At 35.8% G+C, this 14,027-nt stretch overlaps 1 protein-coding gene across 1 annotated transcript in view; it reads right to left on the reverse strand.

Annotated features, from left to right (window-relative positions):
* Positions 1 to 14,027, reverse strand: part of LOC145277586 (uncharacterized) — a 110,833-nt gene that overhangs the window by 51,932 nt on the left and 44,874 nt on the right. The window contains exon 3 of the mRNA XM_080129097.1: positions 11,706 to 12,029. Within this exon, the coding sequence (XP_079985223.1) occupies positions 11,706 to 12,029 (324 nt within the window). The remainder of the gene's footprint in view (positions 1 to 11,705; positions 12,030 to 14,027) is intronic.

Genomic DNA, 14,027 nt, shown 5'->3' on the forward strand with positions numbered 1-14,027 from the left:
GGTACCCTCAACCCATCAGAGGAAGGTCAACCCAATCTAATTGCTCAGGCATATATGGTACTCAAGCATTCTCAAGTGCCCAGCTTTAGGGGTGGGGTGTGTCGGGAGTGAGGAAACGGCGTTCATTGCCCTAGACAAAAACAAGATCTACCACTGGGTGTTTCTGTCGAACCACTGTGATAGTATCTCTGCGCCTGACTAATAGGCAAAGAAGGAGTATGGAAGCCGGGCGGTAGGCAGAACCTATCTACTCCTTTAGCAATTTAGGTTTGCAAACCGGTAATTTGTTTGAGTCACCAGCTCTAGGAAGGTTGTTATCCAAGACTGAAGAGGCCTCCCTCCTCTTTGGTTTAGTTTCAGAGTTTTCCTTCTCCTAGACGGATGATCTGGAAAAATCTACTGGGTTCGTCACCACTGAGAGGGTTTGCTCCACGCCTGGGTTCTAATCCAGGTATTTCTGTGACTCCGCGTGGTTAGTTAATGTTACTGGGTTAGTTTGTAGAGGTTATATATCTGCTGAAAAGTTGTGACATGGTAAAAAGAAAGAAAAATTTGTCAGGAAATTTTTTTAAAATAAGTGAATCAAGAATGGTCAAGATGTGTGAGAAATAAAATAAAATTACATAGAATGATATAAGCACAAACGAAAAAAAAAAAGAAAGAGGGTTAGATTTGTTTGGTTTAAAATAAATAAAATAAAATAAAATAAATAAGTAAAAATAAAATAAAATAAAATATAAAATAAAATAAAGTGTGCAAAGAAAAAATGTACTTAGCTAAAATTACGTCTTCGAGGTGTCTGTCTGTACTTCGGAAATAATGCACTAAATGCTGTCTTCTAAGTGGTCTATTATGTCTGGTTTATCAGCTTGGTCATGAGACCTTACATATCCCAAAAGAAAATAATCTAATGGTGTTAAATACCATGAACAAGGTGGCCAGTTGAAAGGTTCTTTTCATGAAATTACTCGTTCAGCAAAGGGTTTTTTTTCAGTAAATTGATCATATCGTGTGCCATGTGGTTCCGTCTTGCTAAAATCATATGAAGAATTACAAAACCAGGCAGAACTAAAATGGAATATTGGAAGTAAATGAAAATAAAAAAGCTTCGTTCAGAAATGAAATTTCCAAAAAATGGAGAGAAATTTCAAGAAAAATAATTGGAAAAATGTAATATTTTAAAAGATATGACGATATTCATAATACAGATTGTGCTATTTGGACCGGTTTTAAAAAGATTTGTTTGCTTTTACGAAAATGCGGTACGATTGAACATACTAAATTCGTCATTTATATATACCCACAAAAACAGCACCTTACATTTGTTGAAACTGTACAATTATAAAGTTTATAATTATTAACTAATTTATTATTCAACACACCTGAAAACCCCTAGAAAACAAGATTTTTAAGGTAGGTTTTGTGTTGATCTACCAGGCCACAATTACAGAAAAAAATAGTGATCCCGCACTGAGCAAGAGGTGATTATATAGAATCTTATTGACACCATGTATAAAGGAACCTACAAAGCTTTGAGCAGTATTTATGTAACATATTATTCTATCCTTCTGTAAATAATACTTGTGTAAATATACCACCATGTTGCTTTATTTATTATCGGCCCTTCCAGATCAAAAACTTGCATTTGTGCTTCTTTAAAACAAGGTTTCAATTAAGGTGTAGCTGGTTGCTTATTACTGTAGAATTAGGTATTGGTTTTTGTTATTTCAGGATATCAATGAGCGTTGGGACGATTAATCGGAATCAGGAATCGGAAAAATCAGACCTTTTAAGGGTATTGATATCGGAATTTCCGATGCCAAAAACGACTCTTTTATTATTTTATTTAGTTTTATTTAAAGCAGGATATTTCACTGCTGGTGTGGTACTATGTTTTGATAGTACCACGGGCCATCGGGAGGTGATTGGGTCTCACGCTGAGTAATACAGAGGGAAAGGGGAGTCACAATGCACTTCCTATTCCGTCGATCTCTTTTCACCAGACAGCCATGGGATGAGCACGTAATTTTTGCCTCTCTGTAAACGAAAGGGGGGGGGGCTACCCACTCCCCATCAGTAATAGTTAGAACTATCAATGCAGCTATCTCAGTCTAATAATTTAAAAAGTTTAAGTATTTTTTGATCCTTTTTGTAAAACATTGTAAAATATTGTAATATATTTATGTATAGAAATAAAATAGTTAAGGTTTCTCATATATTACAATTGTGTCGTGTCGTGTTGTCTGACTTAAATATCGAAATGGGCCTCAAGACGATTCCAGTCAAAGGAACCCCAACCTGAAGAAGATTTCAACCAGAATACCACCAGAACAAAACTTCATCATGAGAGAGTGAAGGAGCCGGCCACACCCAACATCCTAGATGTGCCTATACTTTTCACTTAGACAAAAGACGTCTAACCAACAGATACTATTGACTGACTAATTGTCACAGTATGGTATCGTTTCTAGGACATTAATATAACACGTGGGTCGGTCACGCTATTGGCCGGCCTATAGTGTTATACTAGTAGCAGTGATAAAATAATAAATATTCATTTATTTTCACGGAAACAGAACATAGTTTAGCTTGACGGTTATTCTTGACACAACCCCTTGACATCAACCTGTCAGTACGACTTGTTTTAATAATAATAATTCCATCTGCATCTGGATTTAGGATTCGACAAAGCCAAATACAACTGTAGGTTCTCACTCATGGTACGTAAGAACTTCAACCGACCAACAACATTTATAAAAGTCAAAAAAATGGTTTAAAGTTATACCTCGTTGGATTTAAAATAACTCCTCCTAGGTTAAATCTCCGACCAAATAGATTTAATTCGCCATAATTTTTCATTTTAGCCCGCGAATTCTAGGTCTATTTTACTATTGGTAGGATGTCACACTATCTTTAGGGGATCGCTCCCAGCCACCGCTCAGGTCAGCTTATCTTCTACACGCTTTGTGGTCTGATTCCTATTTAAAGTAAGGCAAAATTACATGAGGCCACCAGGTAAGACAGACTGCTTTTACACTTATCCGATTCTAGTCCCCTCTTTATCTATTTTGGGGGCTAGGGTTGCATTCTAGCCCTCCATTAGTACTATCCACTCCAGCCTCGTGAGAAAGACTTCCAACTGCCCAAAAAATGAAATCTTTATGACAGCAATGTTGGAGGTATAAACTGCAACAATCCGAAAGTTACTGTTTCCAATCGCAACATCGACCACGACCAGCCAGCCCACCACATCTATATGAATAACACTCACTATGCTATGTTGACATGGTGCGGCTCATTAACAAAGAGATACCAGAACTATAGACATTGCTGGATGCTGAAAAGATGTCAAAGTCGCTCGTCAGAACACAACAATCCCCATAGCAATCGAACTTTGTCTCCTGTAATGCAACACTATCTACATTAAGGGCAACAAGATTCCTCAATAGGCAAGCCACAGATCTCATACCCGTCACGTTCAAAATAGCTAAGTTCATGATCATGGATACTAATCAGTGTTACACACAGAATTGAAGTTTGCGGGAGTAACAATGTGAAAGGCCTGGCCAAGACTGCCTTTTAGCAGTGCGGACGTAATCTGTTTGCTTCTCTTTATTATCTTATTCTACTAGTACAAATGAGATTTCCTTTCCTTTTGAATACGGACTGAACTTTTTATTTTAGCTCAAATCTGACTATTACCTTAGTACATTTTTATAGTCCCACTGAGAAAACTTCGAAAATTTCTCTTTTAATCTGTCTTGAACTTCCGTAGTCGTATTTTCCACCTTTTAACAAAATTATTTATTGGTTGGTTCTACAAATTAAACCGATCCATCCTATCAGTACCAAATAAATTTTTTTCAAAATTTCTATAGACGAAATCTTTCAATTTCATTGTGACACCATTTAGTGTTACAGGTAATGTTATTTAACCTTAAAAATTGATTTTGTCTCCATTAACTGCACAGGCTGTTTTGTCTCTCTTTTAATTGTTGTTTTTTAATTTTATTTTCTCCATGTGTGAAGATCAATGATCGAGATGTTCGAACCAGAGTCTGATTAGAGTTAAACTGTTTTATTTAGGTTAGTGACCACAACGTATTTTCGTAGATTCTTATCTGTCTTTTTTTTATCTAGATTGTCTGACGCTGTTTCTATTGTTCCTTTTGTTTCTACAATACACAGCTTTGTGACCAATTTTGCCACAATTGTTACATGTCTTGTTTCGGTACAACGTTGTCTGTCGCCCAACATTGTCTCTTGCAACAATCGCATAAGTTTGGAGGTAATTTTGTTTTTGAAAGGAACAACTATTTTTTTCTTGTGATGGACATACTGTTTTCTTTCTTTACCTTTCCCGGAGAAGTGATATTTTAGCTTGTACTTAATTCTTTTAACATATCCTCGATATTTCTGGAATCTATTTTAACCCTGATTACCAATCTTCAACCAGTTTTTGCAGAGTGAGACATGGTTCACTTTCTAGTCTCGATAAAACTCTATGTCTTCTCTCTGCGTTTTTACCAGAGGCAAGCTCTTGTGCGAATATTAAGTATTTGAAGTCGTCGGCTGGTAATTCTGACAATCGAAAGTCGTTACAATGCTTATTTACATAGGATAATAATCTTGATTTTGTTTTGTCAAGTTAAGACACTTCCATCTTTTATGAAATAGAGTCATACTTGGGCTAAATAATTCCGACAAATGTTTAATTGCTTCCGAGAAATATAATTTGCTTGTTTTATTCAGTAGAATATAGTCGATAAACTTACTATGTTCTGCCGGTTTCGGTTTTCTTTGCCTATTAGTCAAACGCAGAGACACTATGTCAGTGATTCGACAGAAACACACAGTGGTAGATCTTGTTTCCTGACTAGGGAAACGAACGCCGTTTTTCCCCATTCCCAGCACACCCCACTCCTAAATCTGGACATCTGGGAGTGCTTGAGTATGATATATTTCTGAGCAATTAGACCTTCTTCTAATGGGTTGTTGGTACCGGATTGACAGTTTCTGGCTGCTGTTCCCGACTGGAAGTACAGGCCCTTAACTCTTTGGTAGCACTTAGAGCGGCTGCTCCATCAACAGTTGAACAATATCGGGTTATTTGTAGTGCCATGGCGCGCATGGAAAGGGACCCTGCACTCATCCCCGGTGGGCTTTCCTGAGGCAACAATCCTAACTGGAGAAAGGTCAGCTGATGGTCTACTTGTGATGCATGTCTGATGCTCTGCATAACCTCTTGTTTAGCTTCCCCTTACCAAAACCGAAACTGTTTAAAAAAAAAAAATATGACGACAGTACAATCTAAAAATAAGCTCAAACCAGGCTTAGGGACAAACAAATTCAACTTGCCTCCTCCCTTGAGGCTTGCATTCACAAATATCCGTGGGCTTAGAACTAATTTAGCTGATGTTGAAGCATTTCTCTTAACAAATACCCTGTATATCTTAGCACTAAGTGAGACAAACCTACACTCCTCCATCCCCTCTAACCACTTTAACATGCCTGGATATCTCCCACTCTGCCGTAAGGACTCTGACAGACACATGCACGGACTTGGAGTTTACATTCGTAATACCCTACCCCTGACTAGAGAAACAAACCTAGAAACAGACGATCAAGCCTTTATGTGCTTTAGACTAATCATGCAACACAATATTAGCTACTATTATTTTCTCTACCGCTCTCCCTCGACTCAGGACTGCGCCATAATAAACAAAGTCTCTGACAGCATAGACACGGCACTGTCCCTCGACACTAGCACACAAATACATGTATTTGGTGACTTTAATGTCCACCACAAAAACTGGCTTGGATTCTCTACTTACAAAGATGCAGCGGGCAGCACAACTAATAGCTTCACTATATCTCACTCCCTATCACAAATTGTTACGTTTCCAACCCGTTTCCCTGACCAGGAAGAACAACACGCATCACTTCTAGATCTGTTTTTGACCACAGTTCCCGATGACTGCATAACGAAGGCCCACAGCCTACTCGGGAACGCTGATCATGCAGTGATAATGGTTGAAATCGCCCTAAACTCTAGAGCCAAAACTGAAGATCCAGTGCTCAAAACAACAAGATATTATAAAAAGGCTGACTGGGAAGCCATCAGGGACGTAATCAGAGATGCCCCATGGAGAAATATTTTTTCTCTCCCTGCTGAACAGTGTGCAAACGAGACCACTGACTGGTTCAAAACTGCAATCGAACCGCATGTTTTCATGCGGAAATTTTATAGTAAGCCCCACTCTCCGCAATGGTTTACGTCGACTTGCGCAACTGCTATTGCTCAAAAGCAGCATGCATACCATAGGTTTAACCGACATAAGTCCAGTTCAAATAGACTGAAGTATATAGAAGCTAGAAGTAACGTTAAGAAAGAAATAGCGACAGCTAAGAGAGAATTTACGGAAACCACAAAAAGCGCACCAAAGCACAAAAACTAGGAACTCGAGACTTCTGGAAAATCTACAACAGTGTAGTAAATAATGGGCAATCAACAATTCCCCCACTAACCAACAATCACGAGGTTGTCTCCTCAGCAACCGACAAGGCTAACATGCTTGCCAGTCGGTTTGCCTCAAACTCCACACTGGACCCTTCCAACCACCCCCTACCTGACTTTCCTATGCGGAGAGACGTCACCCTAGACGATCTGAAAACCACCCCCTGCTCAGGTGCATGCTATCATAAAAACCCCTGACACTTCAAAAGCATGTGGACCCGATCTTATCCCAGCTGTGCTATTAAAAAAGTGCTCAGCCGAAGTAGCTCCAGTTCTCTCCAAACTCTACAACAAATGCCTTAATGAAGCTTGCTTTCCGGGCTGTTGGAAAACTGCTTCTGTGGTACCAATATTCAAGAATTCTGGCGAAAGGACTGACCCATCAAATTATCGCCTCATTAGCCTCCTCCCACTTTTTGCCAAAATATTTGAGACCTTAATTAACCATGCTCTAGTCCATCACCTTACAGATGCTAAACTTCTGACTGACAAACAATGTGGATTTAGACAAGCCCGTTCCACAGCAGACATCCTAACTGTAATCTCTGAACATATATACCATTCACTGGACAAAGCGGGGGAGGGCAGAGCGGTTGCTCTAGATATATCTAAGGCTTTTGACAGGGTATGGCATGAGGGTCTCCTCAGGAAAATTAGATCTTACGGTATCACTGGTAGAATACTTAACATAATTAAATCCTTCTTAGATAAGAGAAAAATCCAGGTTGTCCTCGACAGTCGTACATCTAAACAACATGATATAAATGCGGGGATGCCCCAGGTTTCTATCCTTGGACCTCTATTGTTCCTGATATTCATAAATGACCTCCCCGACAAAATTGCCTCTGAGATGGGTATATATGCTGATGACTACACTCTATGGCAGGCACAACAGGAAGACGAATGAACACATTTCTAAAGAAATGGCAGAAACACTAGAGGAAGAACTCCAATCTGTGGTAGAATGGGGACAAAAGTGGTTGGTCGCGTTCAATGCTGCAAAGACTAAACTAGTTTCATTCAATAATTACAAGAAACCCTCTCTACCACCTATAGCAATAGCCAACGCCCCTTTAGCTGAGAGTACATCTTTCAAACTCCTTGGCCTAACGTTCACAGGAAACATGAGTTGGAACAATTACATTGAAGGCATTGCCAGGGCTGCTGCAAGAAAGGTGGGCTCTCTCTACCGTGCTAGACAACTACTAACACCCGAAAGTAACCTGTACCTCTATAAGGCCACCATTCGCCCATGTATGGAGTATTGCTGTCACATTTAGGCTGGTGCATCGGCTACTTGTCTCTCGCTCCTTGACAGGGTTCAAAAGAGAGTCGCAAACCTGATAGCCCCTGAATATGCATCTAAGCTTCAGCCTCTGTCCCATCGACGAAATGTTGCATCTCTCTGCCTTTTCTACAAGTATTTTAGTGGTGAATGCTCTGACGAACTGCAATCACTTGTGCCCCCACGACGTGAGCACCCTCGTCAAACCCGACAAGCTGCTAAATCCCACCCACACACTGTAGAGATCCCTAGATGTAAAAGATCTTTTTACTCCAATAGTTTCTTCCCCAGAACCGCTAGACTCTGGAATTCCATTCCAGGTCCCTGCTTCCCCAACAGTACTGACGTGCAGAAGTTCAAGTGTAACGTGAACCGACATCTTGCTGCCCAAATCCCTACATAGTACCCCATTAGTTGTTGCCCCTGATAGTAGCCCCCTACACCCAAGTAGCAATTTGCCTTGTTTGGAGTGAAAATATAATAAAAAAAAATAATTAAAAAAAAAACTTTGTGTATATTAACATTTGTTTGAATTTAATTTTTAACTTTTTGTTTGTTATTCAGTTAAACTAATTTTTCGTTATTCAGTTAAACTAATTTATTGTTCCTTATTCAGTTAAACCAATTTATTGTTCGTTTTTCAGTTAAACTAATTTATTGTTCGTATTTAAGTTAAACTAATTTATCGATTGTTGTTCAGTTTTGATTTTTAAAATATTGTTTTTTTTTATTTAAACTTCCGTTTCATACAAATCAAATCGTATTCCTTTCTTTTAAAACTTTTTAACAACTTTTCTCCCTTTCAATTCGTTTTTTATTATTAATATTTTTATTATTAATATTGGATGAGTTTCGGTACAAAGTATCATGTTTATCTTTTTTAATCCAATTTTGAAGTTTTCTAACGCTTTCTGTAAAAAATGTCTTCTCATTATCGACAGTCTGTGTTCCACTTATCTTGCTTGCTAGGACCTATGGCGATGACGTCATTTTTCAGCTGACAGGCCATCTATGACAATGGTCACGGAAAAGCACCAAAATTAGAAGTGACAACAGAGGAAATCTTATCCTCAATATGTTGGCTTTCAGGTTCAATCCAAGGTAACTTACGCTATACTGGAAATCTGGATGGACCATATTTAGGTTGCTAAGAAAAGGATTCTATTTTGATTTTTTTTTGTTAACAACTTTGTTAACCAATGGAGGGCGATATCCATTCATAATGAAAACCCTTTAAATATTATCGATTTCAGAATCGATACAAGAAGGAGAGCAAATGGCAAGTGCCCGATGGGTCAAGTTTCTAATAATGTTGAGTTTCCTAGTTGTTGGTGCGAAAGAATTCCAACTCAGGTAAAGTCCAGTAAAAGTAGGTTTTCTATAAATGGACGTCACAAGGGAAGACTCACATTTAGAAACTAAAACGTCTAAGAAAGGAAAAGAGTTATCTTTTTCTACCTCCATCGTAAATGAGATGGAGGGGTGTACATTATTTAATAATTTAAAGAAAGACACAGCTTCGTCATCAACGTAATACATACCAGCCTTTTATTTTAAAATTTTGCAATTCTAATAAAGATATATATATATATATATATATATATATATATATATATATATATATATATATATATATATATATATATAAGTCAACTGACAAATGCAAAAATAGGAAACAAAAATAAAAATTCTACACAGAAGAATTTTCAACCAAAGATATGAAATAAAATATATAACTAATATATATATATATATATATATATATATATATATATATATATATATATATATATATATATATATATATATATATATATACTAGCAAAGATACCCGCACTTCACATCGCACTTTGCTGTATAGTCGGGTGTCCGTTTTGCACACACCCTTGCAGTAAATGGATGTTGTAAAAGCTGCACCAAAAATGATCAACCTTTTTAAAAATGGTGTGCACCATCCCTGTGCTGCAGGAGAGTATGTATAGATAGCTTATGACCTTGACATTTGACCGTAACCTTGAAAAATGGTGTGCACCATCCTAGGTGAGGGACCATCATCATGCCAGGGTTGGTCATGATCGGTCCAGAGGTGTGGGCTGTAGGAGAATCACACACACACACACACACACACACACACACACACACACACACACACACACACACACACACACACACACGCTACTACTTTATATATATAATTTTTTAGCTACACTTCAAGTGCTTGCTAAAATCATATGTACACTTCACTGACAATATTATGTTATTATTCTCAAAATCAACACAGAGATGAATTTCAAAGTATAAGTTTTATTTACAATAAAGCTTCCTGTTCATTGGCACAGAAAGTGAAATGCTTTTTGTAAAGGGTTGGTGTGTGGCTCGACAACAAAGAGGTATCAAGATATCAACTAAGCTGTGTTTTGCTCTCTTCTGTTTTCTGTTGTTTATTTTTCTTTTATATAGTCATACATTAACATTCCTGGAATTGTAAACATCAAGATACCACATCCTTCTTTTCTATTTGTGCATTCCACAATTCATAACTTCTAACCTTGGAATATAAACAGTTCTTTGTTTTTGTGTTAAGTACAATTCTGTTCATTTTCATGGGACACGAAAATGTAGATCAACTCCATTTGGAATGTGTGTGTATGTAAACTATTAAATGAAAAAAAATGATATATTTGAGTTACTAATAAAACATCGCACACGAAAGGTGAATATGATTATAATTAAATTCGGTCGACCTGTACACTCCTTGTATAATTTTTTTATCTTCGTTCTTTTTTTTTTTTTTTTTTCATTTTTTGCAGTGGATTCACTGGTTTACGGCCACCTGCCATTCATTAACACTTTTTCGAGTGGGAGAACAGTTTTGAAAATAATTTTATGGAAAAGTAAGGATAAAAATGACTATCCTCTTCAGCAATTTAGGCAGGGAACATTGTGAATAGAATATAATTACCAAGCATATATATATATATATATATATATATATATATATATATATATATATATATATATATATATATATATATATATACATATATATGCCAACAGGTCATCTACGTCGAGAAGTTATGTTATAAATCAGACAACGGGAAGAAAGGAGGAAACGGAAAAGGAAATATAAAGAACTAGTTGAAGTACTCGGCGTTGCCAGGTTGTAATTGATATATTTGAATACTCCGTCCTTATGCATAATTATCTGATTTCCGGCAAAAAAAAAAAAAATAATAATTGTATAAAAATATCTGTAAGAAATTAAAAAAAGAAAAGTTTTATTTTTAGAAGTCTGTAAATAAATGTTTTGATTCTGCCTGCTGTATAATACGTTTAAATATATTTAAAATCATGCAGATATTCGCATTTATTAATACAAAGATGATGGCAAAAGTTTTTAAAAAAAAATATTCCGCATTCTAGCCACGTTCTCTACCGATGTTCGTATCGAGACAAAGATAATATATTCTAAATATTAACACACTTGAAGAAATTCATTTTTTGTGCACATGCGGTGAAAGAAGTATAAACATGTCGGCCAGTAGAAAAGAACATTTTGCATTTCAATATGCCGATATATGTCTGTATGCGTTATTCATCAACCCACAAAAAGATTTCATTCGTTATAAACTATCCTTGGTGTATAATTACTATTTCCTGTTAATTTCAGTGTTATGTGACAAGTAGTTTAAGAGTTTACAGGTTAAATATTTACACACACGTACATCTACTGTTTTATTTATATAGAAAAAGAAAGAAAGATAGATTGTGAGGTGGGCGCATGGGGTGCAAGCAAGGACTTGGATAGGGTTAAAAACATCTTAGGAAATATTAAAAAATATGAACTTTCCGATTGAAAAAAAGAAAAAAAAAGAAAAAGAGAATACATCAGCATAAACTTACATAGAATTAAAAAACTTTCTGTTTCTTCAGTGATCTGTCCAGCAGTGAGTTGGCATGTGAGAATAAGAATTGGCATATCCGATTCAGTTACATTGTATCGAAGTTCATTTTTGATGGTACGGGTGCATTTATTTTGGCGCAATACTTGAGTTTGACCGCCACTAAGTTCATTCCTACTGGGGGTTGATCCTTTAAACCATTTCACAGAATAAGAACCTTCTTTTGGAATAGTTGCCGCGCATAGAAAAATGGAGAATTCATTGACGAAAGGTTGAGAAGCTGATCCTCCCCCAGAAAGTGCAACACTTGTAATTTCTGGCGCAACTAAAAAAGAAAAATACATTATGAGATTGAAAAGTGATAGCAAGCTGACCAAGCAAATTTCTCTACTTATAATACTCGAGATAAAACTTAGCATTTTATTGTTGTATATATAAAACAAACACTACCAAAAATCAGGTAATTATCCGATCAATACTAAATCTGCAGCGATTATTAAGAGAAGAATGAACTTTAGAACAGTTTACTTATTTTTCATAAACGATATTTATATATATATATATATTTTTTATTACAACCTCCCCCTTGTTTTGAGGGGGTACAAATATGCTTAAAATAATCATCTGAAACTGAACAAAACATATTGTGTTGTTGTAAGGGACAGAATTATAGATTTAAAAAAAAATTGTTTGTATACCTTATTTTGACATCTGAATATCAGAACTTCGATTGTGTTTAATTATCCCGCTTTTGAGTTTTGAAGTGTGAAATTCGGTGAATATGTTAAGTAAAATAATTAATTTAAGTTAAGCAAAACAAAAAAAAAATTTAATATTTATACGAAAAAAAGCCATTTTAAAATCTTTGATAAATAAATTAACAATTTTTATAGCGAGCCGAATAATGCATGACCATTATTAAACAGGGCATGCTTTGAAGAATCGATACAAAAAAAATCGATAAATATTGTGCCCTTTGTGTTAAAAATAGCATCATTTTTTCGATCCCGTTTGAAAACGTTTGCCGCCTTTCAACTACGGTGGACCAAACGCGCTGAAATAATTCTTTTTTATTCTGCTTTAAATTGCCCCCCCCATTTTGGGGAGCATGGACCCCTCACACATACACATTAAAAACCAAACTCATACAAATGGTCACCCATGGTACTGGCCAGCCTCAGCGTTAATAATACATTGAAATTTTCGTCACTGAAAAATAAGTTTTTTTTTGGCCTGTTTGGTCTTCCATAGTTTGCTTTTTACCAACTACAAACGTAAACACTGCCGATCTAGACTCTAGATCGACGCGAAGTAACTGGTTGCCTATATGAATAAGTGGAATTATTTGAAATTCAGGTACTTATAATAATTTTGCATATTCTCATAGAAAATCATACTAAATCTTAGTTACCCAACAAATAAATAAATTAATTATTTCAAAAACCTTTCTTTTTTTTTTTTAAATATTTATGTACGTTTTTTGTGCAAGACAAAAAATGTCAATGGTTAACTTTTTGGGAAAATTTAACATTTAAAATTTAATTAAAAATAGTAGAAAAAGTTTTACATTATTCTGTTTTCTATGTGATAAAATCCAGGGTTTTATCTTTCTGGAAAAAAAAAGTTACTCAGAAATAATGGATTTTAATAAATGTAATTTCGTTTTAAAAAACAACAACAACAACTTGATTTTTCGGCCATTTTTGGCGGTGCCAAGTCTCTCGCGTATATCCATAATTTTCACAACTCTGTGCATTAAATTAGTCTGTACTTCGGAAATAATGCACTAAATGCTGTCTTCTAAGTGGTCTATTATGTCTGGTTTATCAGCTTGGTCGTAGGATCTTACATATCCCAAAAGAAAATAATCTAATGGTGTTAAATAGCATGAATAAGGTGATCAGTTGACAGGTTCTTTTCATGAAATTACTTGTTCAGCAAAGGGTTTTTTTCAGTAAATTGATCATATCGTGTGCCATGTGGTTCCCTCTTGCTAAAATCATATGAAGAATTACCAAACCAGGCAGAACTAAATTGGAATATCGGAAGTAAATGAAAATAAAAAAGCTTCGTTCAGAAATGAAATTTCCAAAAAATGGAGAGAAATTTAAAGAAAAATAATTGGACAAATGTAATATTTTAAAAGATACGACGATATTCATAATACAGATTGTGCTATTTGGACCGGTTTTAAAAAGATTTGTTTGCTTTTACGAAAATGCGGTACGATTGAACATACTAAATTCGTCAGTTATATATACCCACAAAAACAGCACCTTACATTTGTTGAAACTGTACAATTATAAAGTTTATAATTATTAAC

The sequence above is a fragment of the Euprymna scolopes genome, chromosome 6, assembly GCF_053919585.1.
Source record: "Euprymna scolopes isolate OS-2025 chromosome 6, ASM5391958v1, whole genome shotgun sequence".
Taxonomy (NCBI): Eukaryota; Metazoa; Mollusca; class Cephalopoda; order Sepiida; family Sepiolidae; genus Euprymna; species Euprymna scolopes.